At 43.7% G+C, this 23,996-nt stretch overlaps 4 protein-coding genes across 6 annotated transcripts; 3 read left to right on the forward strand and 1 right to left on the reverse strand.

Annotated features, from left to right (window-relative positions):
- Positions 1–1,875: 1,875 nt before the first annotated feature.
- On the forward strand, positions 1,876–7,452 carry srsf2b (serine and arginine rich splicing factor 2b). 3 transcript variants are annotated; one of them, XR_007959457.1, is made up of 6 exons: positions 1,876–2,495; positions 3,600–3,897; positions 4,401–4,454; positions 4,713–4,793; positions 4,906–5,643; positions 7,400–7,452. XR_007959457.1 is itself a non-coding variant. In XM_052048857.1 (3 exons), exons 1-2 carry the CDS (start codon positions 2,113–2,115, stop codon positions 3,880–3,882), a joined length of 666 nt encoding a protein of 221 aa, XP_051904817.1. In that variant the 5' UTR covers positions 1,876–2,112; the 3' UTR covers positions 3,883–3,897; positions 4,401–4,878. The 3 variants fall into 3 exon arrangements, 1 of the variants encoding a protein (XP_051904817.1); XR_007959456.1 differs by lacking the exons at positions 4,906–5,643; positions 7,400–7,452 and having other exon boundaries at positions 4,713–4,878; XM_052048857.1 differs by lacking the exons at positions 4,906–5,643; positions 7,400–7,452 and having other exon boundaries at positions 4,401–4,878.
- On the forward strand, positions 6,501–9,480 carry eif1 (eukaryotic translation initiation factor 1). Its single transcript, XM_052048871.1, has 4 exons — positions 6,501–6,730; positions 7,400–7,563; positions 8,880–8,981; positions 9,059–9,480. Exons 1-4 carry the CDS (start codon positions 6,700–6,702, stop codon positions 9,101–9,103), a joined length of 342 nt encoding a protein of 113 aa, XP_051904831.1. The 5' UTR covers positions 6,501–6,699; the 3' UTR covers positions 9,104–9,480.
- Positions 9,481–10,127: 647 nt separating this feature from the next.
- Positions 10,128–12,769, forward strand: si:ch211-198p11.6 (uncharacterized). The gene is made up of 5 exons (XM_052048870.1): positions 10,128–10,716; positions 11,516–11,552; positions 11,897–12,007; positions 12,098–12,235; positions 12,535–12,769. The coding sequence occupies exons 2-5, from the start codon at positions 11,538–11,540 to the stop codon at positions 12,628–12,630; spliced, it is 360 nt and encodes a 119-aa protein (XP_051904830.1). The 5' UTR covers positions 10,128–10,716; positions 11,516–11,537; the 3' UTR covers positions 12,631–12,769.
- Positions 12,770–12,876: 107 nt separating this feature from the next.
- On the reverse strand, positions 12,877–23,046 carry LOC127589625 (serine protease 27-like). Its single transcript, XM_052048850.1, has 9 exons — positions 22,935–23,046; positions 20,996–21,016; positions 19,751–19,916; positions 17,910–18,172; positions 16,043–16,191; positions 15,393–15,672; positions 15,016–15,190; positions 13,973–14,421; positions 12,877–13,837 (listed from the first exon to the last, which is right to left on the reverse strand). Exons 1-8 carry the CDS (start codon positions 23,008–23,010, stop codon positions 14,166–14,168), a joined length of 1,386 nt encoding a protein of 461 aa, XP_051904810.1. The 5' UTR covers positions 23,011–23,046; the 3' UTR covers positions 12,877–13,837; positions 13,973–14,165.
- Positions 23,047–23,996: the final 950 nt, after the last annotated feature.

Genomic DNA, 23,996 nt, shown 5'->3' on the forward strand with positions numbered 1-23,996 from the left:
GTGCCATTTGCATTGCTTCTTTGCTGGATGGTGGCTTGTCATCAGTTGAATCGATGCCTTGTTTTTTAAAGTTTCGTAAATGTGCTTCTTTCCGACTCCAAGTGTCTGATTGATCTTTTTAAATTTGTGTCCAGCCTGCTCAGACGGATGCATTTCACTCGCTCCGCTCCAGTCGTTACAGTTCTTCTACGTTTTGATGCGATGATCTACACGACGTAAGTGAATAAAGTTAAAATCTTTCGCAATTACAGTAAAACGCACGCCAATAAAAAGTCGCTTACACGTCTTCGTTTCAAATCTGATGAATGAAAATGGCGAAGCGAACATGTTTCTTCGGTCATGTCGAGTGGGTGCTGCTTTTAAGATAGTGCTGCGTTCTCCAGGACGTAAGTGAATAAAGTTAAAATCATTCACAATTACAGTAAAACGCACGGCAATAAAAACTCACTTACACGTCGTCGTTTACAATCTGATGATCGAAAAACGCGAAGTGAAAACTTGTTTCAGCGTCAGTCTTTTCTGTCGCATCGGGTGGACGTTGCGTGTATTTAAGCTCCTGCGGCATTACACCTCCATCCGGGTTACGGATAGTGGAATTTTTGCTTACGCAACTTCCGGTAACACGTAATATCATAGTCAAAATGTTAATGCATAGGTTTTTATTCCGGGTGAAGGATATTCCTTTCTATAGAATTCCGGGGATGGGAATATTTATTGTGTTTCTTCTTCAGCTATGTAGTTTACAATACAATACATACTGATTTATATAGCGCTTTCACAACAGCGGCATCTGTAACAAAGCGCTTAACAAAACAGTTCACATAAAGTAAAATAAATAAACACAACACATAAAATACAGACAGTCGTGCAGTCCTAGCCACTTTTCCGTCACACGCTTTGTTGTTTGAAGCAGTTTGAGATGAAAGAGGAGAGATTCAAAGTGTCCTTTAACCAGTGGATCTGAGACCTCATGTTCAAAATGTGCACACGTCGGCTACAAGCTAAGTTTCAAAGTCAACAGGAAGCTGTAGCATCCATTGACGAAAAAAGTGATTGGTTCACTTTTCCTGTCCCATGGAAATCCATTTCAATTCCAAGCGGCGACTCTCGGTTCCAAATATGCGCCATCTTGGGGGAAAAAGAAGTTGTGATGATTTAGAGTTTGATGGCGGTTGGCAAGAAACGTTCAGTTGCATTACCACTACCTACTGGTAAAGTGTGCGCGCGTGCATGCGTGCGCGCGCGCTTGTGTGTGTGTGTACGCGCTTGTGTGTGCGTGTGTCTGTGCGTGTGTGTGCGCGCGTGCGTGCATTCTTGTGGACCACAAGTTGTGGTGATACATATGTTAGGGGGGTTCCTATTTTTATGTTGATATTTTGAATTGTTTTAACCGTGCAGCATTTTTAGTTCAATTTTTGTGTGAAAACTGTAAAATAAATAAAGTTTTAACTGTATATGAGTGCATGGATGGAATCCTCTGTCAAGGTTTGCAACTCACAGTGGTGACTGTGTGGTCGACAACGCAACAGAGCTACCTACTTTACCACCTTGCCTGTATGTAGTCTGTGAATTAGAAGGATTCGATATGCTTTATTGCTCTCTCCACTCGGGAATATTAAAGACAACAATTAATTCTGTGTATCATTACAAATATTGGAGCTCAGGCACTGTACATACAACGACAATTAAAACATGCAGTACATAACCATTGTCTGTTTGTTTGTTCAGCTCTGGGGCTCCGGAGCACTAGATGGCAATCTTGCTGCATGTCTGTTTGTTTGTTCAGCTCTGGGGCTCCGGAGCACTAGATGGCAATCTTGCTGCATGTGGGTGGCTATAATGCACTACCAGAAGAAGAAGGCGAGGCTACGTAGAAGAAGAAGAAGGAGAACGCGCTCTCGAGGGCGGCAGTGAGCCATTTTGTTTCGGAACGTAGTTGGGGTGGAAATCAATTGTTGTCTTGAGAAGATCCGTTTCTTAAAAAGCAAAAGACAAAAACATAATTCGGCAAGATTTAACGCCGAGTAAGAAAGCCAATATCAGTGAGCTGGGTGTGATTAGTTTTTTGTTTATTCTCAGGAAGGCAAACAGCACTCGACAGGCGGCAGCACCATGAGTTATGGAAGGCCTCCGCCCGACGTCGACGGCATGACTTCCCTCAAAGTGGACAACCTGACGTACCGCACCACGCCGGAGACCCTGCGGCACGTTTTCGAGAAGTACGGCCGCGTCGGGGACGTGTACATCCCGCGAGACCGCTACTCCAAGGACAGCCGAGGCTTCGCCTTCGTCCGCTTCCACGACAAGCGGGACGCGGAGGACGCCATGGACGCCATGGATGGCGCGCTCCTGGACGGGCGCGAGCTGCGGGTCCAAATGGCTCGCTACGGCAGACCCCCGGATTCGCATTATAGCGGCGGGCGCCGAGGGAGTGGGGGCGGCGGAGGAGGAGGGCCACCACGGAGGTATGGAGGCTCCGGTCGCCGAAGCAGAAGGTAAGAAAAAAATTGAGCTAGCGGAAACGCTTTGTCTTGCAAAGCATGGCCACCAATGCATGGTGATCACATAGAGGAGGGAGCGTGTTTTTCGTGCTTCATTATACACTTCGCTTCGATTAAATATTTAAGCGATTAACTGTTTTACAAATTAGTGGTCAAATGCTTTTGGTGCTTCATTATACACTTCGCTCCTATTATATATATATACCTTTAAGCGCTTAAGCAGTGGTCAAGAAATAAGCGGTTTGCTCATTTTTTTTGTTTGCCTTTCTAATCCGCGGACACAAGTAGAAACGAAATCAAACATGAATCCTCACAAGTCCTCTTAAATATGTGGTGGTTAGAGACGAGGTGCAACAATGGCTAATAGTCGGCAACTAATTGATGCTCCAGTTCATCAACAACTGTTTTTATAGTGGATGAATCATTTAAAGACCACGTTGATCCTAAAATTGCCTAATAACTTTACTTTGGCCTCTCGTCCGTATACATTCTTCGATTTCTATATCCACAATGAAAGCAGGCTGATTATCTTTGGCACTTTAAAGGCAAAACCAGGAATTTACAAAACTGAAGCTTGGATCCATCGGTCCATTATCTAAAGCACTTCTCCTTGCCATGGGTTGCAGGTGTGGTGGAGCCTATCCCAGATGTCCATAACCAAAAGGCAGGGTAATGAACTGGTTGCCAGCCAAACATAGGGTGTAAAGAGACAAATGCCCATTCACACCTTTTGGCCAAATTAGTTTTCAACCATAGAAACATGTTTTTGAAACGTGGGAGGACGCCTGAATGCCTAAAGAAAACTCACACGTGCTTGCAGTTGGCAAAAAAAATGTTGATCTTATTCATGAACTAAATTGCAAGCAAATGCAATACTGCCCAACTTCCCTTGGGTTTTGACGATGGGTGTAACAAACAGCTTTAAATCTGAAAATTGGTTTTGATGCAAGACCTTAAAGTGTACTCATGCGTGCCTCATTGTGATTTATTGGTGGTATGCACACCGCTAAAATTTACCAAAAACGTTTTGCCCCCTTGCAACTCTAATCAACAAGAATTGTGATTGAGGCTAAAACGTTGTCATTGTTGTTCCTGCAGCCCCCGGCCTCGAAGACGCAGCAGGTCCCGTTCTCGTTCCCGCTCTCGCTCCAGAAGCCGATCCCGCTACAGCCGCTCCCGTTCCAGGTCCTACTCCAGATCCAAGTCTCGCTCCCCTAGGAACAAGAAAGCCAACGCCAAGTCCCGCTCCAAGTCCCGCTCTAGGTCCCGCTCCAGGTCTGCCAGCCGCTCCGTCTCCCCTCCGAAAAGAGCGTCTGCGTCCGGGTCCAGATCTAAAAGCCCACCCAAGTCCGCAGCCGAGAATGGAGGAGACTCGCCCTAGTTGGCTGCAACTTGTGTGAGAAATTTACTTTACATCTCTACAATGAATGTGAGACTTATCGACTATGACTGCACTTTTTAATGTTCCTTTTGAGATCTGAACATTGCTGTCAAAATGTATTTTCCCTCCTCTCAAATTTTATTTATTTATATTTGGCGCAGATTCCCCATTTTAATGTTTACGATCATAACTGGAGGGTTTTCAAACATGAATGACCTTTTCAAAGTCAACCCTGCGCATAATTTCGATCGTAGTTTTTCTCAGTTTTGGGAGACATTTACTTTGATCTTAAAGTGGGGACAACTACACAAAAAAAGTAAGAATTTGAGAACGCGGTGCATACTTTCTTTGCACTGTATACATTGAAATGAAGCACCAAATCAGTGTGCCATTGTATATATGTATATGTACAAGTATACATTTAGTGGTCAATATCATTTACAGCCAATTAAGAAAAATTCAGTTGTCCTAACCTGCTGACTTGTTTCTTTTTTTTTCTTTCCTTTTCCTGCTTTCAGGTTAAAGACGGATGATAATGTTCCAGGTCAAGAAGCCGCTTGTTCCTGGACAAGGTTGTCCTCATGGCTTCTGCTTCCTTGTTCGTTTCTGCATCTTTTCTTTATGATTTTAAACCTTTGCTCTCAAATGAGTGGGCTGGTGTTGCAAGGGATGTTTTACTCTACTGCGGTTTCTATTTCTAACAAGTGGCTCCACTACTTGGACTTGGAAGCTCCCATTCAGGAGTCGGTCTGATTTTGTATGTTTCAAGCAAAGAAATGTATTTTTTTTCCTTTTTATTTTTTTTTCAATATTTTATCTTTGTGCACTAGGCGCAGTTGTGTAGCAGTTGTTGCTAAGGTGTTGCTGTGTGTTGCTGGTGCCCTCAGCGCTGCAGTATTCTTCCCTCAGCGGTACGCTCGCGACGTCCCTCTTGTACAATCAGCTCTTTTTGTTTTATTGTTTTTCCCATGTGACTTTCATTAAAGATTCTCTCCACATTGTCTCTTTTATGACATGTTTTAGGTTTTTTACTTGAATTGACTGGAGCTGTGCAGCTGCAACCTTCTGGAAGCGCCGCAGATCCATGTTGGTCGTCTTTTAATAAACTACTACCGTATTGCACACAAGCTTAAGCATCCCTCACTTTAAGGTGACATCATTTGGAAATCAAAACGAGGGCTCAATTGTAATGAAAAAGTTTATCGCCATTCGCTGCTGTCGGGGGAAACCTTGCTTCTCCCAAAAAAGACACATTTTCAAATTCGTGTACCTCGTGTTGCTATGAGGATGCTAATCATCAAAATGTAGGTGCATTTCAGCACTTGCCACTTTGGCGCGTCAAATTTTATATGTACATATAAAATATAAATTGGTATGTTGGGAAGTATTTTGCTGATGGTCACTGCTGTGGGGAGCAAAGGAGAAGTGGTTGAGTTAGGTGGGGATAATTTGAACTTGGTTGAAGACCAAGAGGGAAAATGCAAAAACCTGATGAGACTATGAAACAGGAGTCCAAAAAAAAGACCGTTTTTCATGAAAAGAGGAAAGAATGTTGAGAATAGCTCGTCACAATGACCCCAGGAGAAAAGTTGTCTGCTGGAGGAATAAGAGGGTCTGTTGTGGTTGGGACAAAGAACTTTGAAGTTCAAGCAATCATCAAAGACCATCTAATTTCTCCAGGTTGCAATGGGGGTGTATCAAGTAAAGATGGCAGGTTCATGACAACAGTGCGGGTGAAGTCTCTTGCCTTCATGAAGTCAGGTGAGTTTGCAGAATGCGATTCTGAATCAATGCTTTACAAAGATTACATAAGGATGTGTGTTAAGTACAGTATTAGTCTTTAACAACAACCCTGCAGACTCAAGTTTGTGAGAAAGCTGGGTACCTACAGGTGCTGAGGTTAAGGCCCAAAGGTTGGAAGTACATTACTCGTACAACTCTCGACTAAAGTGTTAATGTTTTACGTTACTGAGGATGAAAGGAAAAAATACTGATTGAAGAGAAAAAAGTTTACACAACCTTATCAGAGCTGGATACTCAGTAATGCCCTGTGGCATTTATGAAGTCTTAATTTTAGTGTGCACGTGGGGTCATTTACATTGAAAAATTGCTGTAGATTTACTTCTCACGTTTATTTATCTTTCATTGTATTAATCATCCAACCACAAAATTATGGCGAGTGGAACTGCTGAGTGGATAGTAACCTTGGGAAACCGCTAACCACTGTTTGGTTAGCAAAAGAAGTTAATAATGGTAGTGTAAGAATTACTTTTATAGATGTACTATTTGCAATATTGTTGAAATAAAGAAATGGGATAATAGTATGTGTGACGTGGCTTTGAAACGTCCTACTGCGGTGGATTAGGACGGGAAATTCCCCATTACCGCCAGTTTCCATCTGAGTTTCCGTATTGAAATGTTCATTTTACTATTTGTGTTTCGGCAATCGAGCTGCCATGAACTAAAGTAATCAAAAGTCACGTAATTTTAGTGTAACGTCAGTCTGTGCCTGAAGCGACATCCGATAGGAGTCGCTACTCTGATTCGTCAGATTTCCACTTACGTCACAGGAGTCGTGACGTTTATGGGCGGGTCTATAAAGGCTTGTTTTTCTCGCCGTTCAACATCTCCAGGCTCCATTTTGAGACAGCCTGTGTGGCAGTACAAGAAGGAATAAAAAAAAAAAAGCTAAGCTTAGCCCGGCCCGTTGTCCTTTCTTTAGGCCCAAACGCTACTAGCACAACCCGAAACCACTCAGCCGACGAAGTAACGCTCGCGAGCGAAGTTACTATCCGAAAGGAAAGCAAATCTTATCGTATGTCCGCTATCCAGAACCTCCAAACTTATGGTGAGTATTTGGGAGCGTCAGGGTGGGGGAAGGGCGAAAGATGGATTTTCTTTCATCGCCTATGTTCAAGTAACGATGATGACCTTTTTTATGTACTATTAGCTTTAAGATGATTTGGAGAATGCTTAAATTTATTACTGGCCCAGACTGAGTGATCCGATAGAATTGAACGGCGCTTGGTAGATTAGCTGTCTTGAGCTAATGGTCAACGCGGCCGCCATTTGGCCTTCAGGAAGCTATCAACCTGGTTGTAGCTTATTCTTGACGTTTTTTGTCCTTTTTTTAAACGTAAACTTCTTGAAACATGGTTTGCATTTTATATACAATTTTACATTTCTAAAACGCCAATTTAAAATGCCAGGAGGATATGAAATAATAATTCGTAAATTATGACGTTTACTCATTTTCCGCAATGAACTCCGACATTGTTCTTTTTCCCCCTCGCTTTGTCTTCACTTAATGCTGTAAATCACGCCGCGGATGTCATACGTGGCCTGTTATTTTGGTAGCTCCTCCAAAGTGAAACCGTGAAATTTAATATTTTGGTTTATTGGGCGGGCGGGGTGGAGCATGCGCAGACGTTACGCAATTTGACCTTTACTTTTTATTTCACGTGCCAGTCCAGTGAAACGGGGTGTGAGATTACTATTTTTTTGTTTATTCTACCAGACCCCTTTGCTGATGCAACTAAGGGTGATGACTGCCTCCCAACTGGGAAAGAAGACTACATCCACATAAGAATCCAACAGCGGAACGGCAGGAAGACCCTCACGACTGTCCAGGGCATAGCCGCCGAGTATGACAAGAAGAAGCTAGTCAAGGCCTTCAAAAAGGTCCGGGTTTGTGTGTAATTTGGCACACATATGCTGCTTTGGATTAGATTCAATTTTGTCAATTGGTCTCCAATACAAAGGAACAACAATGAAATGCATATTGCGTATAATTCGACGGGTATAACATTTGAATGCCACCATGGTTGTCAAACCTTTTCCACACTATTAATTTGAAACAAGGCAGAAGTTTTATTCCTACAAAGTGTATTTATGGTAACATGAGCAGGTTTAACTATATTACTTTGGCATTGGGAGAAATTGTAACTTGGATTCAGATCGAAGCTAAATAAATGCTTGAATCAGGCAATTAAAATAAAAATCCAAATGTACTTCCAAGTTGTATACAACTGTAATGTACTTGACTGGTTAAAAAAAGATTGAAGCCCCTAACATGAGAAGACTTGAATGGGGTTACGTTATTCTGTCCCATATGCCCCTCGCCTACCCTTCAAGGGAAATTGGCCCACCAGGATGCGTGCCTCACTGCTCTGAAGTTTGAGTATAATTTGATGTAATTTATCTATTTTCTGGGTGGGGGTGTAAACCCAATCTCATACACTGCAAAGATAGAATTCTAATCTCTTGTAAACCGCTGTAACCCAATGTTGAAACACTCCAACACAAGGGGCTGTTTAATATTCAATGCAGTTTGGATAAAAAAAAATTGTTTAGAACGCAGACTTCTGGAAATTTTGGCTAAATCGCTCGCAAGGAAAAAGCTTGTTACATTTTGCGCTTTTGAAAGTTTGATTTGGTGATTCTTTAACTTCATACTAGAGAATCCCATCTCCCATTAGTGATAGTGCTCTTTATATCACTCAACCCCTGCGATTTGCTGTGGTTATGGACTTGGCCTTCCACAATGTGTGAAAATGAGAGTACAAAATATCACTAACTACTTTCTAAAGTATTTCGGGGCAAAAACCCATCGCTGGCGATAGATGACAAAAATAAAAAGCAGTGGCCCGAGAACAGACCCGTGGCGCACACTGATAGGGCAGTTGAAGTGGGGAGTCTCAAAGCAATACTGTTAAATGTAGTTTCTCGATTGAAGGATATGATTCAAATGCGAAGAGAAATTTAAGTGCGTTAACCCCCACACAAATACTTGATCAATGGTGTTGAACAACCTCTTTAGAGCGAAAATAAGTAAATAGGACCACTTCAGTCTGGGATACCTTGACATTTTTTCCCACCGGATATTCAATTTGTACAATAAATAGTTGTTTTTTTTTTTTAGCTAATATATCTGGGTTTAGTGTATGTATGATATGTCAACTCACTTTGTCTGAATTTTTTGCCACTTGAACCAACAGAAGTTTGCTTGCAATGGGACCGTAATCGAGCACCCGGAGTATGGTGAAGTGATCCAACTTCAGGGGGATCAGCGCAAGCACATCTGCCAGTTTCTCATTGAGGCGAGTTGTCTTCTTCCTCCTCCAGGATCAAAGTGTTGCCGCTTCACAGCTCACTCACTGTCTTGTCTTGGTTGTAGATTGACCTGGCCAAGGAGGAGCAGCTCAAAGTCCACGGCTTCTAGACGCTATCGGCGGCCCCCGTCACCCGGAAGACCATCATTTCCCTCACCCCCACCCTTCTCATGTGCTGCTGTCACTCTTACTCCCCCACAGCTCCTAGCTAGCTAGGGTGAACAGGCTGTTCTAACATGGGACTATGTACCACCACTGCTTCCCATGGCCACCTGGGGACAGTCGTGTCGTGGCGAAGACTTGCCGAGACTCCACACAACATCCGTGATGAATGGTGATGACGTCTACATGTGCTTCCTCCTTCCCTGGGTTATTCCCCTTTTTTTTTTCATTTTTAGATCTCTGTGCCACAATGAAGAGGCACTGCTCATGTAACTTTTTTTGTTTTGTACTTTAAGGTGTTTCAATAAAATGATGCGTCTCCATATGCTGTTGAGTGGTGATTGAACAGGAAGGTTCCCATTAGAGGCTGGCATTGATAGCTGTGTCCAAACTAAACAGGTTGCACCCCATTTTTTGGGCATGATGTCAATTTTGGCATGATTGACGGTATGTGGTTTCCAAATTATTGAAAGACAGTTTGCAGGCTGGATTCTTTGTCTTAAAACACTTGTCATGAGCCTTCTTGGACTGCATGAACCCTGGAGAACTTGGTCTCAATGTGAAATTGGACACCATGTCTGGTTGAGTGCTACAGAAAGTGGTGTCATGCGGCCTTTGGAGGACCCGATCTGAATTTGGACTCGACCATAGTTGCAGTTAAATGGATAACATTAGCTTTTTTTGCCTTCAAGCTTATGTTCTCTGCAGATGACCTGGTTTAGAACTGCTTGTAACTCGCTAAGCATAGGTGTCAAACTCAGGTCCTGGAGGGCCGCTGCCCTGCATGTTTTCCAAGTCTCCCTGTTGCAACACACCTGATTGAAATGAACAGGTTCAATGTCAGGCTTCTGCAGAGCTTGCTGATGATCTCCATCATTTGAATCGGGTGTGTTGCAACAGGGAGACTTGGGGAAAACCTGCAGGACAGCGGCCTTCCAGGACCTGAGTTTGACACCTATGCACTAAAGCATCCTTGAAATATATCACGCAATTGAAACTCCTTGTAACATATGCATTAACTTTAAGAAGCTCCCCTATTAGACTCTCATTGCCAAGCAAGTCAAGCACCGTATATTGTACTGTACACCCTTATATCGGTGTTTGACTTTCGCAGCTTTTGAGCCTTCTCGCGAGCCGTCGGTCTCCTAGGCAACGCAATTGCCGCCATTGTTGGCTGCGTAAAGGCAAAGCACACGACGGCGACAATTTTCTATTTATCTCCTTTTTGTCGTCCAGTGCCAAACATTTCATTCTGCCTTCGGACGTTTTATTTTCCGAGGAAGCTACAGGCGAGTCTGTTAAGTAAAATGGCGATGAAGCTCAGTTTCGCCTGCCTAGCTTAAAAAAGCAGACGATTCAGTGAATCAATTGGAGTTTTGTTAACGATGGATTGCGCTCCATTTTATTGTAGTTTGACGTCATAGCGGCCATGCGAATTATGTTGTGTTTTGACAACGACTTTGCCACAAGGACGAAGAGGAAAAGAGACTGACGTCAGCCCACAAGGAGCTGCTTGCTCTTCAACTTCAGCGTCAACTATTCGATAAGGTCCTGACATCAGGTAAGCACGTGGGGCTTTGGGATTCGGAACCACTCCCTATCCACGATTTATTACTGATCAATACAGTTTCACGTAATTGGCCTTCAAGTTATTTACTTGGGATTGTGAACCACTCCCTATCCACGATTTATTAATGATCAATACAATTTCACGTACTTGGCCTTATGGTTATTATTTACTTGCTACATAGGTTGTATTTTTAATTAACCGTCTGTGCTAGTGGTTCTTGTGCTCTGACAAGCACAAAGATTAAAAGCTATTACTTAATGGAAATAATGGAGCGGTTGCCAGTCACTGTCAGGATACAGGGGTGACAGGGGTCTGACACCTGTGATCTAGACAAACAAGTATTTGTACTTGTGGATACTTTGTGAGTCTTAAATTAAGCAAAAATGTTATTAAAAAAAAAGAAAACACACACGACCAGAGGGACATGTCAATTCCTCACAGAAAGGCCCAAACCCAGATTGGAGTGTCCATCCTCAGGTATGCAGGAGATGTGCTCACCACTTATCCACTTACAGAAAAAAAACATATGATGATGCGTTTGTGTTTATTTGAATTGTCTTTTGTGGCAGTTGTCTACTTCTGTGAACTTATTTTTTTCTGAGCTGAAGTAGCCGAGTGACAGTAGCTCAGAGTGGTAACCATGACAACCCAGAAACCTCTGGAGACTACCCTCCAAAATTAAGTTCACATCAGAGGACACACAAGCAATCACGTGCAACTATAAACGTAAGCAAAGGAATCCAAAATGGAGGACGTATGATGATGCCGATGTTTTGTTTTGTGACTGCAGGGAACCTGGACATGTGACCTTCATGCAGAGAATGAGTGTAAGGAAAAAGAAATGACAATCATAAGTTTATTCTAGCGGTCCATTTCAAACAGCTGTTTACAAAGTGCTTTGAAAGAACTGGAAAGCAAAAATGAAACTAGAGGTGCAACATTGAATTGATTAATTAACAACTAATCCATTTTCACATTAATCAAAAATGATTGAACAGTTACCGGCCAAATGAGTAACTAAATCATAATGTATGATTGTGCTAAACGGATCCTCATTGTGTAAAAAAAGAAAAAGAAAGCAAAATGATGATATCCCATCAAGTGAGACTGATGGCGCCCATCGCAAGTCTGCACGACGCCTCTCTGAACATCTTTTGGTCTTCCCGCTCAGGTTGTTCCTGTTTTGGGTTTGGCCGTGCCCCTGCCTGCCATCATCATGGCCGGCGTCACGCTCTACATGTTGCTGCTGGCCCTCATCCTCTGGATACGATTCTGCCTAAAGGTGTGTGGAGAGGGGGGCAGTGCCCGCAAACAAACAAAACAAACTAAGCAGCTAGTAAATCGAGCGACACCTTGCGGCTTTGTGTTTTAGGAGCGCTGTTCGCCAACATGTGGCTCGTGCTGTCCCAGCTTCTCCGTTTGGGATAGCTGCTTCCGTCTCGCGCAGTCGTGCGACTGTCATCCGCCTACGCTGCGCTCGTGTCTGAGGGACATCGCATCGCCGCCCCCGGTGAGAGTCCGCGCAAAATGTTGTTCACATCTGCAGGGGGCATGCAGTGGCCGCAGGGTGGATTTGCGGCCATGTTTAATGGGGATGTGGAAAAAGTTCCATCTATAACCCCCTAACTGCCCCCCCCCAATCGACAAATTATCTTCGGGTGGCATTCATGATGCTTTGTGCACCTCTGCCCCTGTGCTTCTCAAACTGGGGTCGCAAGTGTTCCAAAATATTAACCCTTTCATGTACCAATAATGATTATGAATTTGTTCTGATAACATTTTGATGGTGCCTGACGTTTGTGTTTGCAGTGTTTGCAGTGTTCCAGGTGGGACTGCGCGTGCACGTGTCAGCCCCCGGAGTGCGAGTCGTGCAACTGTCTGTGTTTCGAGATCCGCATCAAGTAGTCGCGCACCGCACTCCAAATACGCCGGACGTTTTCCAGAACATCATTCAACACAATGGAACTCAACATTGTTGTTCGACGAATGTTTCCAACGCAACAGTGCAAAGGACGTTTTAGCTGAAATGGACTGAAGAGCAAAACACTTCATCTTCTTCTGGATTTGCTCAAATCAGGAAGTCCCGCTGGCGTCCTCACGAGGGTGCCATTGAGTTTGTTTTCTTTGACCCTTTGAACACGTTTGACTCATTTAAAAGTTTTTTATTTTTTTATACTTGACATTCAACCGTACAATGTTAATAAATGTGACTTTCTTTCTTTGACTATATTCTAGTGAAGTTTATTCGTACAGGCCTTAAACACAAAAGACTTTCACAAAGAGTTTGATGTGCACACTGGAAACAAAGATTAGCAGCATCACCTAATCTAACACAAATAATGCTTGATGTGTATTTGGTTGTGTGACTCGATGCTAGCTGTGATGTAAAAACAAAAATAAGTGTTTTGGGTTGGGGCAATGTGGGGGGAAAACCCACACAGGCACAGGGGAGATGGAACCGGAATTGAACCCTGCACCTCTGCACTGTGAAGCCAACATGCTAAACTGTCAACCACTGGGCCGCACATAAATAATTGAATTTTGAATTGAATTGATACAACTTTATTGTCAAATGTGTGCAACAACACGGATGAAATTTCTTCCGTTTCAACGTAAAACAACAACAAAACAGCACAAAACATAAATTAAATGTTTTCACATTTTCTGTCAAGGAAGACAATCCCCCGGACCCCGCCATTATTTCTGTGCAAGTTTAAATTAATATATAAATTAATGCTGAGAGAAAAAGGAATTTATAAACTTGCTTGGTATTCGCATAAATCATCTAAGTAGTTAAACTGGAATTCACATTGCGGCTGGGACACTTGGCAGGGACCAATTGCCGTTTCATTCAGTGGCACAGGATCAGTAGGACAATTTGCAAGCCCGTGCTGAACACCAGGAGCTGGCTGAGGAGGGGCGGCGTCGCTGAGCTGGAGTTGGTGGGGGACAACACCTCCCCCACCTCCGTCATCAGGAAGTTGCTGAAGCCACTGAGTCTGGGCAAGACAGTCAGTTGATCGTTTTGTACTGTATGGTTGGTGTGCTCCAGCACCGCCACCTGATACCAAAAGCCCCCAAGCTGGCACATCAACGGCCCGCTAAAGTTTGTCTGCATGGATGCAAGTCACAAGATAGGAAGTCACAGTCTTATCAATTCTGTATTGTACCATACAAAATGAGTCAGAAGTGTTGACAAGCCAGTATAGATGTGCAATGTGAAAGTGGCAGAAGCAGTAACGGTCACCTGGTCCAGTGGCAGATGATTGATACAAATGTTCTCAGCGGACGACACATTCCCACAGTCCTGCAGTGATGTCGGGACCTCCATCAAGGACTGCGCCACTAAAGTTCGAAACAGGAAAAAGAATGACTGAAAAAAAATGCAAGGGGGTGATGGCATGATGCATACTTGGAATAGGAGCGATTCAAAAATCATTTCAAGTCGTGCACATGCCTCCTCCTTGGCTAGCATTCCATCCGACAGCCCAGCAGATGAAGCCAGTGGTAAAGATCTGGCCATTGTCAATGCAGATTGGCCAGATGAAGTTTGACAGCTCCGGCCAGTATGCCAGTTGCAAGACCGCCACATTCGGACCTGACCGTGCACTGGTTCTAATAGCGATCACTCCCACCGCCGTCTCAGAACTGTTGGAGTCACCCAGGAAGACAGTCCAGTTGGACACTGTGCTGGACCTGCAAAGCACAAACCCATCTCAAGCATACGACAAGACTGTAGTGGAGTTGTCAGAGGTGAGAGTTGAAACTCCTTCTAACAGAAGAATCGTCCAGAAATTCCCAGCAGGCCTTCACAATACACTTCGGTCTGCCAGGTGTGACCGTTATCCTCCAACACCATCAGACCCATCAAACCACACATCTTTACCCGAGTGTCCAATACATCCAGCCCCAACTATATCTAGTCATAAACTCTGGACATTGCACACCAACTCTCGAGTTAACTCTTGTAGCTGGAGAGCAGACTGCCTTCTGCCAGCTCTCAGGGCGCTTTAGCCCCTCCCACAGGTGGTGAGCCCACGTGAACGGTTAACCATGCAAAACAGCAAGAACCAGATGTAGGTGCAGGAAGCTTTCTTGACTGATTCTACACACAATTTGAGGAAGTCCACACCTATTCATGGAAGCATGAAGACACCACTGGCAGAGAGCAACCGATAACTTAGCACAAGGGTGTGTCAGTCGGGTCTCATAGAACCTCTGTCCAGCCTGTTTCAGATGTCTCCTTTGTCTCATTGGAACCTTTGTCAATATGCTGATTTGTCGCCTTACCGTGCGATGCACTCTGCACTGGTAAGCACGGTGTCCTGCGCCACCAACGTGCCGCTACATGCGTAAGTTCCGTTCCAATACAGACGGGCCAGCCAGGGCCAGTCGCCCGCCGCGACAGACGCCGACCCGGAACCCGATTGGCGCTCATTCAGTGGGGCGAACCCGCACAACACCGCTGCATAAAACATGGGAAGAATATTGACAGTTCTTAGGCGCTAGTTTTTGAACATATCAGTAACAGTTTTCACCAAAGTCAAGGTCCTTTGGTAATTTAGGTTTAAGCCAACGTACCCCCCCACCCCCACCCCGAGACAATTTTCACTTTTCCACAAACTTAATACTTATATTGCGTAAACATTGTGGTGTGTGACGCTCACGTGGGGGCATGCCGGGACTGATGGGCGTCCCGGTCGAAGTGGTCGGCATCGCGTCGTCACAGCTAACCTCCAGGTCTGGGTCAGTTCCCGGGGACGTGAAGGTGACGAACCCTGGCAAGTTGTCATTGCCAGTATGGTTGCTGATCCAATCCTGGTACTGCGACACCCGTGCGTAGACCCCTGGTAACTTTGGCCTGGCGCAACCTTGTCCGAAGCTCACCACCCCACTCTGGATCCATTTGGAGTCTTGCTTGGTCACCATTGGACTGCCAGAATCACCCTGTGGAGCACCGCGGTCACCTTGTTAGCAGAAACCTTAAGTGAAAAGTAGTCAACAACAAATGATGTCAAATCAAATCCAGGTCCATTGATGCATTGGGTCGAATTTGAAAAAAAAAAGATGTTCTGTTTCTGGGGTAATTTTTTTTATAATTTGCGTCAAACGACAAATTCATGGGTTGTGGTGCCAAGATGTCTTTTATGAAGGTCATCACAACATGAATCAAAAACTGCCTCTTTCTGAAAACCGGTTCCAAGGAATTCGATTCCTAAGAAGCTCGTGTGGTCTGCCAATTCTGCTTCAAAATCCCCAATGTTTCCCTTCCGTATGAATGGCGCTGTCACCCAAAAACGTAATGCCAACAAGTCACCTGACAGGCGTCCTTTCCTCCCTCCCTCAGACCCGCACAAATCATGTTGTCTGTGATTTTTCTCAGCGATTTGAAGTCACACCCGCACTGGCGATTCCCCACCACGGGAAGCTTCACTTCCATCAGGTTCTTGGGGCTCGGTAGAGGAACTGTAAGCACAACAACCACCACCACGACAACTGTCACCATGGCATAAAAGGAGTACCATTTGAAAACATAAAAGACAATATGGAGTCAAACAAGATTAGACTGGCCTTTCAAGTGATTGGCACCCCTGTTTAAAATGTTTTTTTAAGCTTTAAATAGATTTAGTTGTTTTCTAAATTACATTACACCAAGATATATATACAGAAAGTGGGCTCTATCTCGAAATCATACAGCAACCCGGATCCTCTCGTCTTTAGCCCACTCCACAGCTTTTCAGTGGGGTTCAGTTCTCGGGACTGACATGGTTGCCAGCCAATCCCAGGGCACACATAGACTAACAAACATTCGTGCTCACATTTACACCTAGGGACAATTTAGAGTGTTCCATTCACCTGCCATGCATGCTTTTGGAATGTGGGAGGAAACCGGAGTACGGTACCCGGAGAAAACCCACACAAGCACAGGGAGAACATGCAAACCCCACAGAGGTAGGCCAGGGGAGGATTCAAACCCGCATCGCTGGACGGTGAGGCACACATGCTCACCATTCTACTACCGAAACCTAATCGTGAAAGGCCTAAATGGAGGGTGGTGAACTATTGTGTTGGAATTTTTAGAATTGCAAACATTCATGACTATAATTAAGGCATTTCTCAAGACAATTGTCATGGAATTCAATTCATTTCACCTCATACCATTCATTACCTCATGAGACACGGTGCGCCTATTACATAAGTGTTAATTTCCACCCCACAGTTCTTTCCTTTTGTGCCATGTGACCGCTGCACAAGCGGTTTCCAAAAAGTAAAATAAATGAAATGTATTGTACTTCAAAGACAATTGGGAGTCAAGGCAAATGTGTTCGATTTTTCAAGGACCTAAGACTTCATGTACAATTTAAAATTCTCAACAAAGCTACTTACTTAAAATATACTGCACTGGTTTTATTATGAACACCGGCAACCCACGGCTCTTTAGCGCCACCCTACTGGCTCCCTGGAGCTTTTTCAAAAATGTTTCAAAATGGCAAAAGATGTATATTTTTTTAATATGATTTCTGTAGGACAAACACGACACAAACATTCCTAACAATATCGAATACTGTCAAAATGTGTGGAATAAATATTACATTTCAACATTTCTGTCAACGAAGATTTGCGTCATAGTCTGCGACACACGTTCCTATTAGCAAGGTGGGATGCTAGCCAGGTGGCTGTTGTAAAAAAAAAAACACGGCGTTTCGTGTTCAATTCGCCGAGGGTACAGGCGAGAATGGGAATCTGGACCCCCGAGAGAAGCATTTTTTAAACGGTACACGTGAGCTACGATAGTTAACACACTGCAAAAGTGCGTCCCATGATTCGTTCATCTTAGCGGCCGTTATAGCTGTTGCTCCTTATGACGTAAGTGCGCGCGTGTGCGCTTAGGGGTTGATCGAAAAGGAGTTCTTTAGGTCAGAAAAGGTTGGGCACCCCCGCTCTACAGAACGCACTGCAGGGGGAAAAACATAATCACGAAGGCTCATTGTGTATTTGTAGCGAACTTAGTCATTTTGATAGTGAACTAATATAGCTAATAATATATAGATACGGCACGTGTTGCTTTCATCATAAGACTTTTATTTGTTTTTAGATTTTTGGTTCAATATATACTACATTTTGAATTTGATAAGGGTGCTTATTATTGTTTTTCCATGATTGCACGGCACTAGTGGACTAACCTCCTTCGCCGATTTTCCCCCAGCCGGTGACCCAGCTCTCGATTCCGGAGTAGAAGGTGCTTCCTTTGGCGGCCAGGCAGACGGGCCCAATGAAGTCATTGAAGGGTACAGGCGAGGACAGCCTCACCAGGGCCACATCATTGTCGTAGCTGATTGAGTTGTAGTTGGGGTGATAGATGACCTCGACAATGCTGCGGCTTACATTGTTCGGATTTGGACCCTCCAGGCTCTGAAGACCCAAAACCGCCATCATAGGTATGTTTCTGTACACACACACGCACACAGACACACAATGACAGTATTATGGGATGCATTCTCACATTGCCATCCTGATATGTTTTAGCACACCATTAGCGTGTTAGCATTAGAGTGATTCAGTTTGAAAATCTTTGCCTAACAACGGACTGAATGTAAAATGTTCACTTTGCCCAAGCACGTTCACTATTCACATTGATATCGTGCTACATGTTACCAAATCAACTCTTAACATGTTAGCATTTGAACTTTTGCCTTTCTAAATTATACAGATGACCATAGGGCAAAATAATAATAAATAATAATAATGCATTTTATTTATAAGCGCCTTTCAAGACACCCAAGGACACTTTACAATAACAAAAAACACAATACGGGGTTGAGCAGCGAGATCATTGTGCCTCAGCGCTTTCTCTCTTCACATTGCTGTATGTTGAATATGTATGCTGAATAAATACAACAACAATAACAATAATAATAATTAAATGATGTGAAAAACAATTGTAAATAGCACTGCGATTTATCCATTTTGTATTTATATTGCACTTAATTGAACTGTGTTTGTTTGTTTTTTCTTCTTTCTTCTTTCTACCCACATTCTTGCTGCTGGAGGCCGTAAATTTCCCCAGTGTGGGACAAATAAAGGATATCTTATTTTATGTTAGCTTTGTCACTGTTAGAATTGTATCAATGCCAGCGAGGAAATATATATATATATACTAGCTGGTTCCTGCGGAAGGCTGGTAAGGTGGGCCTTCGGCCCACAAAAGTGTTGTTGCTTGGTTCAACTTTTTGTTCATCTTCATTGCTTATCGCGAAAATAAAGGGATGTTTAGCTCTACTAAATAACTAACAATTTCATTGCAATGCTTGTGGGTAGAAAACATTTTTTCGCTAAGATGCCCGCGCGATCGTAGTGAGCCACTGCCTGAGCGGCGCAGTGGCGGCGCGCAGCGGCGCGGTGAAGTAGGTACGTTTTGAAAAGGGACAGACGGAAGGACAGACCGCGTGCGGGACGACGCGCAATATATATATATATATATATATATATTGGTTATAATTGATTTCTTTAGAAAAGCAGCGAATCAGATTGTTGTGACATCATCATCATCATCTCAATGCTGCTCATGGCCACTGTGGGTCATTATGAAAATGAGTACAATAACAATAGTACTGTATCCTTATTTTTGTTGCACAGGTTTGAATTTTGAGTGTTTAAATGAGAGAAATGTGAGGAAAATATTAGTGATGAGATTTGCAGCCTCAAAACAAAGTATAAAAAAATGGGGGGGGGGGTTCTTACTTTGCAGATTTTACCTATTTTTTTTATGTTCCCATTCAAAGTATTTTCTTGACTCCTTCAATTTTGGCTTCCCTTATTCTCATAACTTTATCAGTTTTTTTCCCCTAAAAAAATGTGAATTCATGATGACGTTACACTATCAGTCAACTTTTTTTTTTTTTAATTCCAATGGGATTTTGGGGTAGTTTTGTCAGCGTTCGTTGGAATCCGCATTATGAGGGCATCCTTGGTCAAGAGACCACAAATTGCAAAAGACCTTTAGGGTGTGAGAGATTTGAACTACCTGATGAAGCAGTGTGCGGCCGACAGCAGCCACTCACTGTTGATGAGCGACGCCCCGCAGAAGTATTTCCCCGTATCAAACTGCAGGCTGGCCTGCCAGGGCCAGTCACCCTGGGAAGTTTCCTGACCCCCCACAATGCGGTTGTTAAGCACGGCCCGCCCGCACACTGAAAACACACAAAGACACATGAGCTGAGAAGTGGGCTAACATCCCAGCCCCCGGATGGGATTTTTGGGGGGGAGAACAGACTTTGAGCCAGCTCGTTTGTAGATGACATGAACCAAAAGTATTCATAAAATGGATCACCCCAGTGATTTTCTATGTGCAATACATTAATTTTCATCCGATTTTTGTAATGTGCAGACAATTTCAAATGAATCAGCAGTGGCTTACATTAATATAAATATACTGTTGTAGATTAAAGCCTCCTTCTTGTTATTACTGAACACTTGGGCGCACTACAGTCCAGTGTTTTTAATGTTGGTCAAGTTGGTGCTACTTCTAAGGCCAAGTATTTTTAGTTGCTGCTTCGTGTCAAAATGTGACAACCACTAGTTTAGGGTCATTTTATGCCAAGTGACTTAAAAAAAAGTAAGAGAAATGTAACCAAGCTGATTTCGATTTTAATGAAACTTGCGAAACTTGTTGATAATGACGGCACGGCAGTAAATTTCACATTTCAGTTCAATGAAAGCAGTGGTTTGGGTGCTATGGCCCATGACATTTTCATTTTAAAAAGGGGCATGGCCACCTTTTGAACCCCTGTATCGCAGGAACAACTTCAACATGACTGACTAAGTCAGTGCCTCACCTGCCTTGAAGCTCACCACACGTCACTGATCAGTTTCGTCTGAGTGTTTTTTAGGTGCTACCATCTTTTTAAAGACTCCTATTCGTCTGCTGCTTTGTGAATAGCTGTCACCTCATATCTTGTCGATGTGTCCATCCTGTATTTGGTTGATGGCTGTCTCACAAGGGAGGCAGCCATTACCTGCTGTGTTTGGGCATAGTGGTTTTGGCATCATAAGAGTATGCCTGAGCCAGGTAAATTCTTTTAGCCACTGCCGGAGGCAGCTGGAGTTTTACGTTGTGTTGGGTTATATCAATCAAAATTAGCTGGAGGCAGCCATCGCGTAGTTATTGAACGCAGGAAAAACTGCGCGCGCTTCTACACTGCAAAAGTACGCTAGAGCAAAAGCATGAAATGATTCAGCACATGAAGGCAAGGAAGGAAGGAAGGCTCACCATCTGGTTGCGCTGCACATTCTGAACATAAAGACACAAAGAAAAATTCCAGTTGTCATTCCAGCATGTTGACAATTCGGAAGCAGTACATGCTAATTATTCAGAAATCAATCACTTGTCCCTTCAACAGTGCTACCCAACCGTTACGGAAAACAATCTGTCAGCCTATTATTTTTTTATTTTTTTGTATGAGACAAATATTTACATTTTTTAACTTCGGATTTTGTTTTAGTTTGGAACAGATTGCACATTGTTGATCATTGTACATGAAACACTCAAATGAAAGCTATGTTAAGACTCAAGAAGACAGAAGATGAAAATTAAATATATTTAAGGTAAGCGGAAGGAGAAAAAAAAAGTGCAACCTGCGGTTCGTTAAGTTATCTTGTTTTATCATTTTAGTTTCCCGGTTGTTGTCTGACTGGTTTTGATGGTGCCGTTTTTCAGAAACTTGACAGTGACAACAAATGTTTGTCGTGTGGGCCCCTTGGGCATTGGCAAGGTTGCACAGCTTGTAAAGAAACAGGAAGCTCAGAAAAGAAAAAAAAATCCCCATCGCGTGATTAAGGAGTACCATAATTGATCATTCTAACCTTGTTGTTAACAACCATATATGGTTGATTTTTGACTATATTTTCTCAGCCCCAAAAGTTAAGGAAACCCCCCCCGATCCACACCAAATTGGCTCGGCATGCCTATCATGACAGTCTGAATTGGAACCGGAAGTTGGCCATTTTTGGTTAGAAGCAGCCAAATTCACCAAGTTTCTTCGTTAGCATCCCTGAGTGAATTTAACTCCTGAAACCACTCTAGGCTGATCCATATGAAAAATGGGGGGACTTGTCCATCATGGGAGGACACACAAAAAGGTGACAAGAAACCATGTCTGCCATTTTAGCCATAAAAAAAAAATCTGACCCAGATACTACTCTATCATGACAGGAAACACCCCCAAAAAAGTCTTCAGGACCCACCACCGAAATGGCCTATTTTGGCATACTTCCTTCAGTACATCAATTTGACAGATCAACATGAGATTTTTTGTGAACAGGTTTACCATGACCGGACACATGGAAAAAGCCTTCAGGACCCATCTGTGAATTTAAACAGGAAGTCGGCCATTTGGCTGAGAAGAGGCCGATTTTGGCCAAATTCCTTTGTTAGCTGAAGCAGATTTGTTTGGATGGCGCCAAATTTTGATGAGAATTTTGAAGATTCTACTGTGTGGGTTTTCTCCGGTTACTCTGGCAAACATGCAAAATCCACACGGGAAGGCACCACGCCACTATCTCTATGCATAAATGTTCCAAATTCGGTTATTCAGAAGTCATCCAAAAAGAAAGGGTGGACGATTGTGGAGCAATTTCTGGACTATCCTTAACTGCACAATTCTACAATGTCGAATCCACGGAGGGGGGAAGCAAAAAAAAAGATCAAATGGAAACAACTGTTTTAAAACGCTTGCATGGAAATTGTCCTTCATCCATCCATCCATTTTCCGAATCGCTTCATCTTCACTAGGGTCGCGGGGGTGCTGGAGCCTATCCCAGCCGTATCTGGGCAGTAGGTGGGGGACACCTTGAACTGGTTGCCAGCCAATTGCAGGGCACACAGAGACGAACAACGCTCCAAGCCCACATTCACACCTAGGAACAATTTAGAGTGTTCAATCAGCCAGCCATGCATGTTTTGGGAATGTGGGAGGAAACCGGAGGACCCGGAGAAGAACACAGGCCGGGGGAGAACATGCAAACTCCACCCAGGAAAGCCCAAGCTGGAATCGAATCCTGCACCTCTCGCCTGTGAGGCCGACGCGCTAACCGCTCGGCTACCGGGCCGCTGGAAATTTCCTTTTCTTACAAAAAAAAAAGTGTGCGTGTGTGTGTATATATATATATATATATTGATATATATAGATATAGATGAGTAAATGTCTGACCTGTGACCAGCAGCAGTAGCAGCATTGCGTTCGTCAACATGAGCTCATCCATCACTTCCAAGTGCAAAAATGGCATAGCCCAACCTCAACCACCTTAAAATATATATATAAAAATGACACGCCCACACACAAAGGCACGACACCTCCTTCACCTGATGCACTTTTCCCCTGGCCACGCCCAGAAATCCTTCTGCGATGTGTAGTCCAGACAGATAGAACCGTGGTGGTTCAGCAAGGAAACAAGCAATGACATTTCCCATTGTCTTCAACTTGCTTGTTTGGCCTTCAGAAAAACTTGACGAATGACATTGCTGGTCCGCCCCCCTTTCACCTTTTGAAAGACGTTGTGTTCATCGTGCCTACGAGAGTGATGTGGCATCCAGCTGCAGGAAAAACCTTTTCACATAAACTTACCCTCCTTGTCAATCATCCTCCAATAGTGGCGGTACTTCCTTATCGTCATGTTTTCCTTTCATGTTGTCTTTGCCCAAGTGTGGAAACTTTAATATCGATGGAATCCTTGATGACACTTTTTTTTCCCTCACACAGATAATCCGACATCAACACATAAATGCACATCAATGAAGATGTGAAACACCGCATTATTTTCCTTAAAGTTCAAGAGTATTGAAGTAATTTTAGAAAATTCCAAACTCAATATTTTTGTGTCAGAAGTAATTAAACAAAATTTATTAAAACATGAAAAAAAATTGGCCTGGTGAGCCAGTGGTTAGCACGTCGACCTCACAGTGCAGAGGTACCGGGTTGAATTCCAGCTCCGGTCTCCCTTCTGTGGAGTTTACATGTTCTCCCCGAGCCTGCGTGGGTTTTCTCCAGGTACTCCGGTTTCCTCCCACATTCCAAAAACATGCGTGGCAGGCTGATTGAACACTCGAAATTGTCCGAAGGTGTGAGCGTGGATGGTTGTTCGTCTCTGTGTGCCCTGCGATTGGCTCGCAACCGGTTCAGGGTGACCCCCGCCTACTGCCCGAAGACACCTGGGATAGGCTCCAGCACCCCCCGCGAGCCTTGTGAGGCTAAGCGGATTTGAAAATGGACGGA

The sequence above is a fragment of the Hippocampus zosterae genome, chromosome 17, assembly GCF_025434085.1.
Source record: "Hippocampus zosterae strain Florida chromosome 17, ASM2543408v3, whole genome shotgun sequence".
Lineage (NCBI taxonomy): Eukaryota > Metazoa > Chordata > Actinopteri > Syngnathiformes > Syngnathidae > Hippocampus > Hippocampus zosterae.

Coding starts and splice junctions, on each gene's coding strand:
- srsf2b (XM_052048857.1), top strand. CDS start 2,113: ATGAGTTATGGAAGGCCTCCGCCCGACGTCGACGGCATGACTTCCCTC. Junction 2,496..3,599: donor TCCGGTCGCCGAAGCAGAAG/GTAAGAAAAAAA, acceptor TTGTTCCTGCAG/CCCCCGGCCTCGAAGACGCA.
- eif1 (XM_052048871.1), top strand. CDS start 6,700: ATGTCCGCTATCCAGAACCTCCAAACTTATG. Junction 6,731..7,399: donor CCAGAACCTCCAAACTTATG/GTGAGTATTTGG, acceptor TTATTCTACCAG/ACCCCTTTGCTGATGCAACT. Junction 7,564..8,879: donor TAGTCAAGGCCTTCAAAAAG/GTCCGGGTTTGT, acceptor TTGAACCAACAG/AAGTTTGCTTGCAATGGGAC.
- si:ch211-198p11.6 (XM_052048870.1), top strand. Junction 12,008..12,097: donor GGATACGATTCTGCCTAAAG/GTGTGTGGAGAG, acceptor TTTGTGTTTTAG/GAGCGCTGTTCGCCAACATG. Junction 12,236..12,534: donor ACATCGCATCGCCGCCCCCG/GTGAGAGTCCGC, acceptor TTGTGTTTGCAG/TGTTTGCAGTGTTCCAGGTG.
- LOC127589625 (XM_052048850.1), bottom strand. CDS start 23,010: ATGCCATTTTTGCACTTGGAAGTGATGGATGAGCTCATGTTGACGAAC. Junction 19,917..20,995: donor ATGTGCAGCGCAACCAGATG/GTGAGCCTTCCT, acceptor GTGTGTTTTCAG/TGTGCGGGCGGGCCGTGCTT. Junction 16,192..17,909: donor GGGGAAAATCGGCGAAGGAG/GTTAGTCCACTA, acceptor TTGTGCTTACAG/TTCCTCTACCGAGCCCCAAG.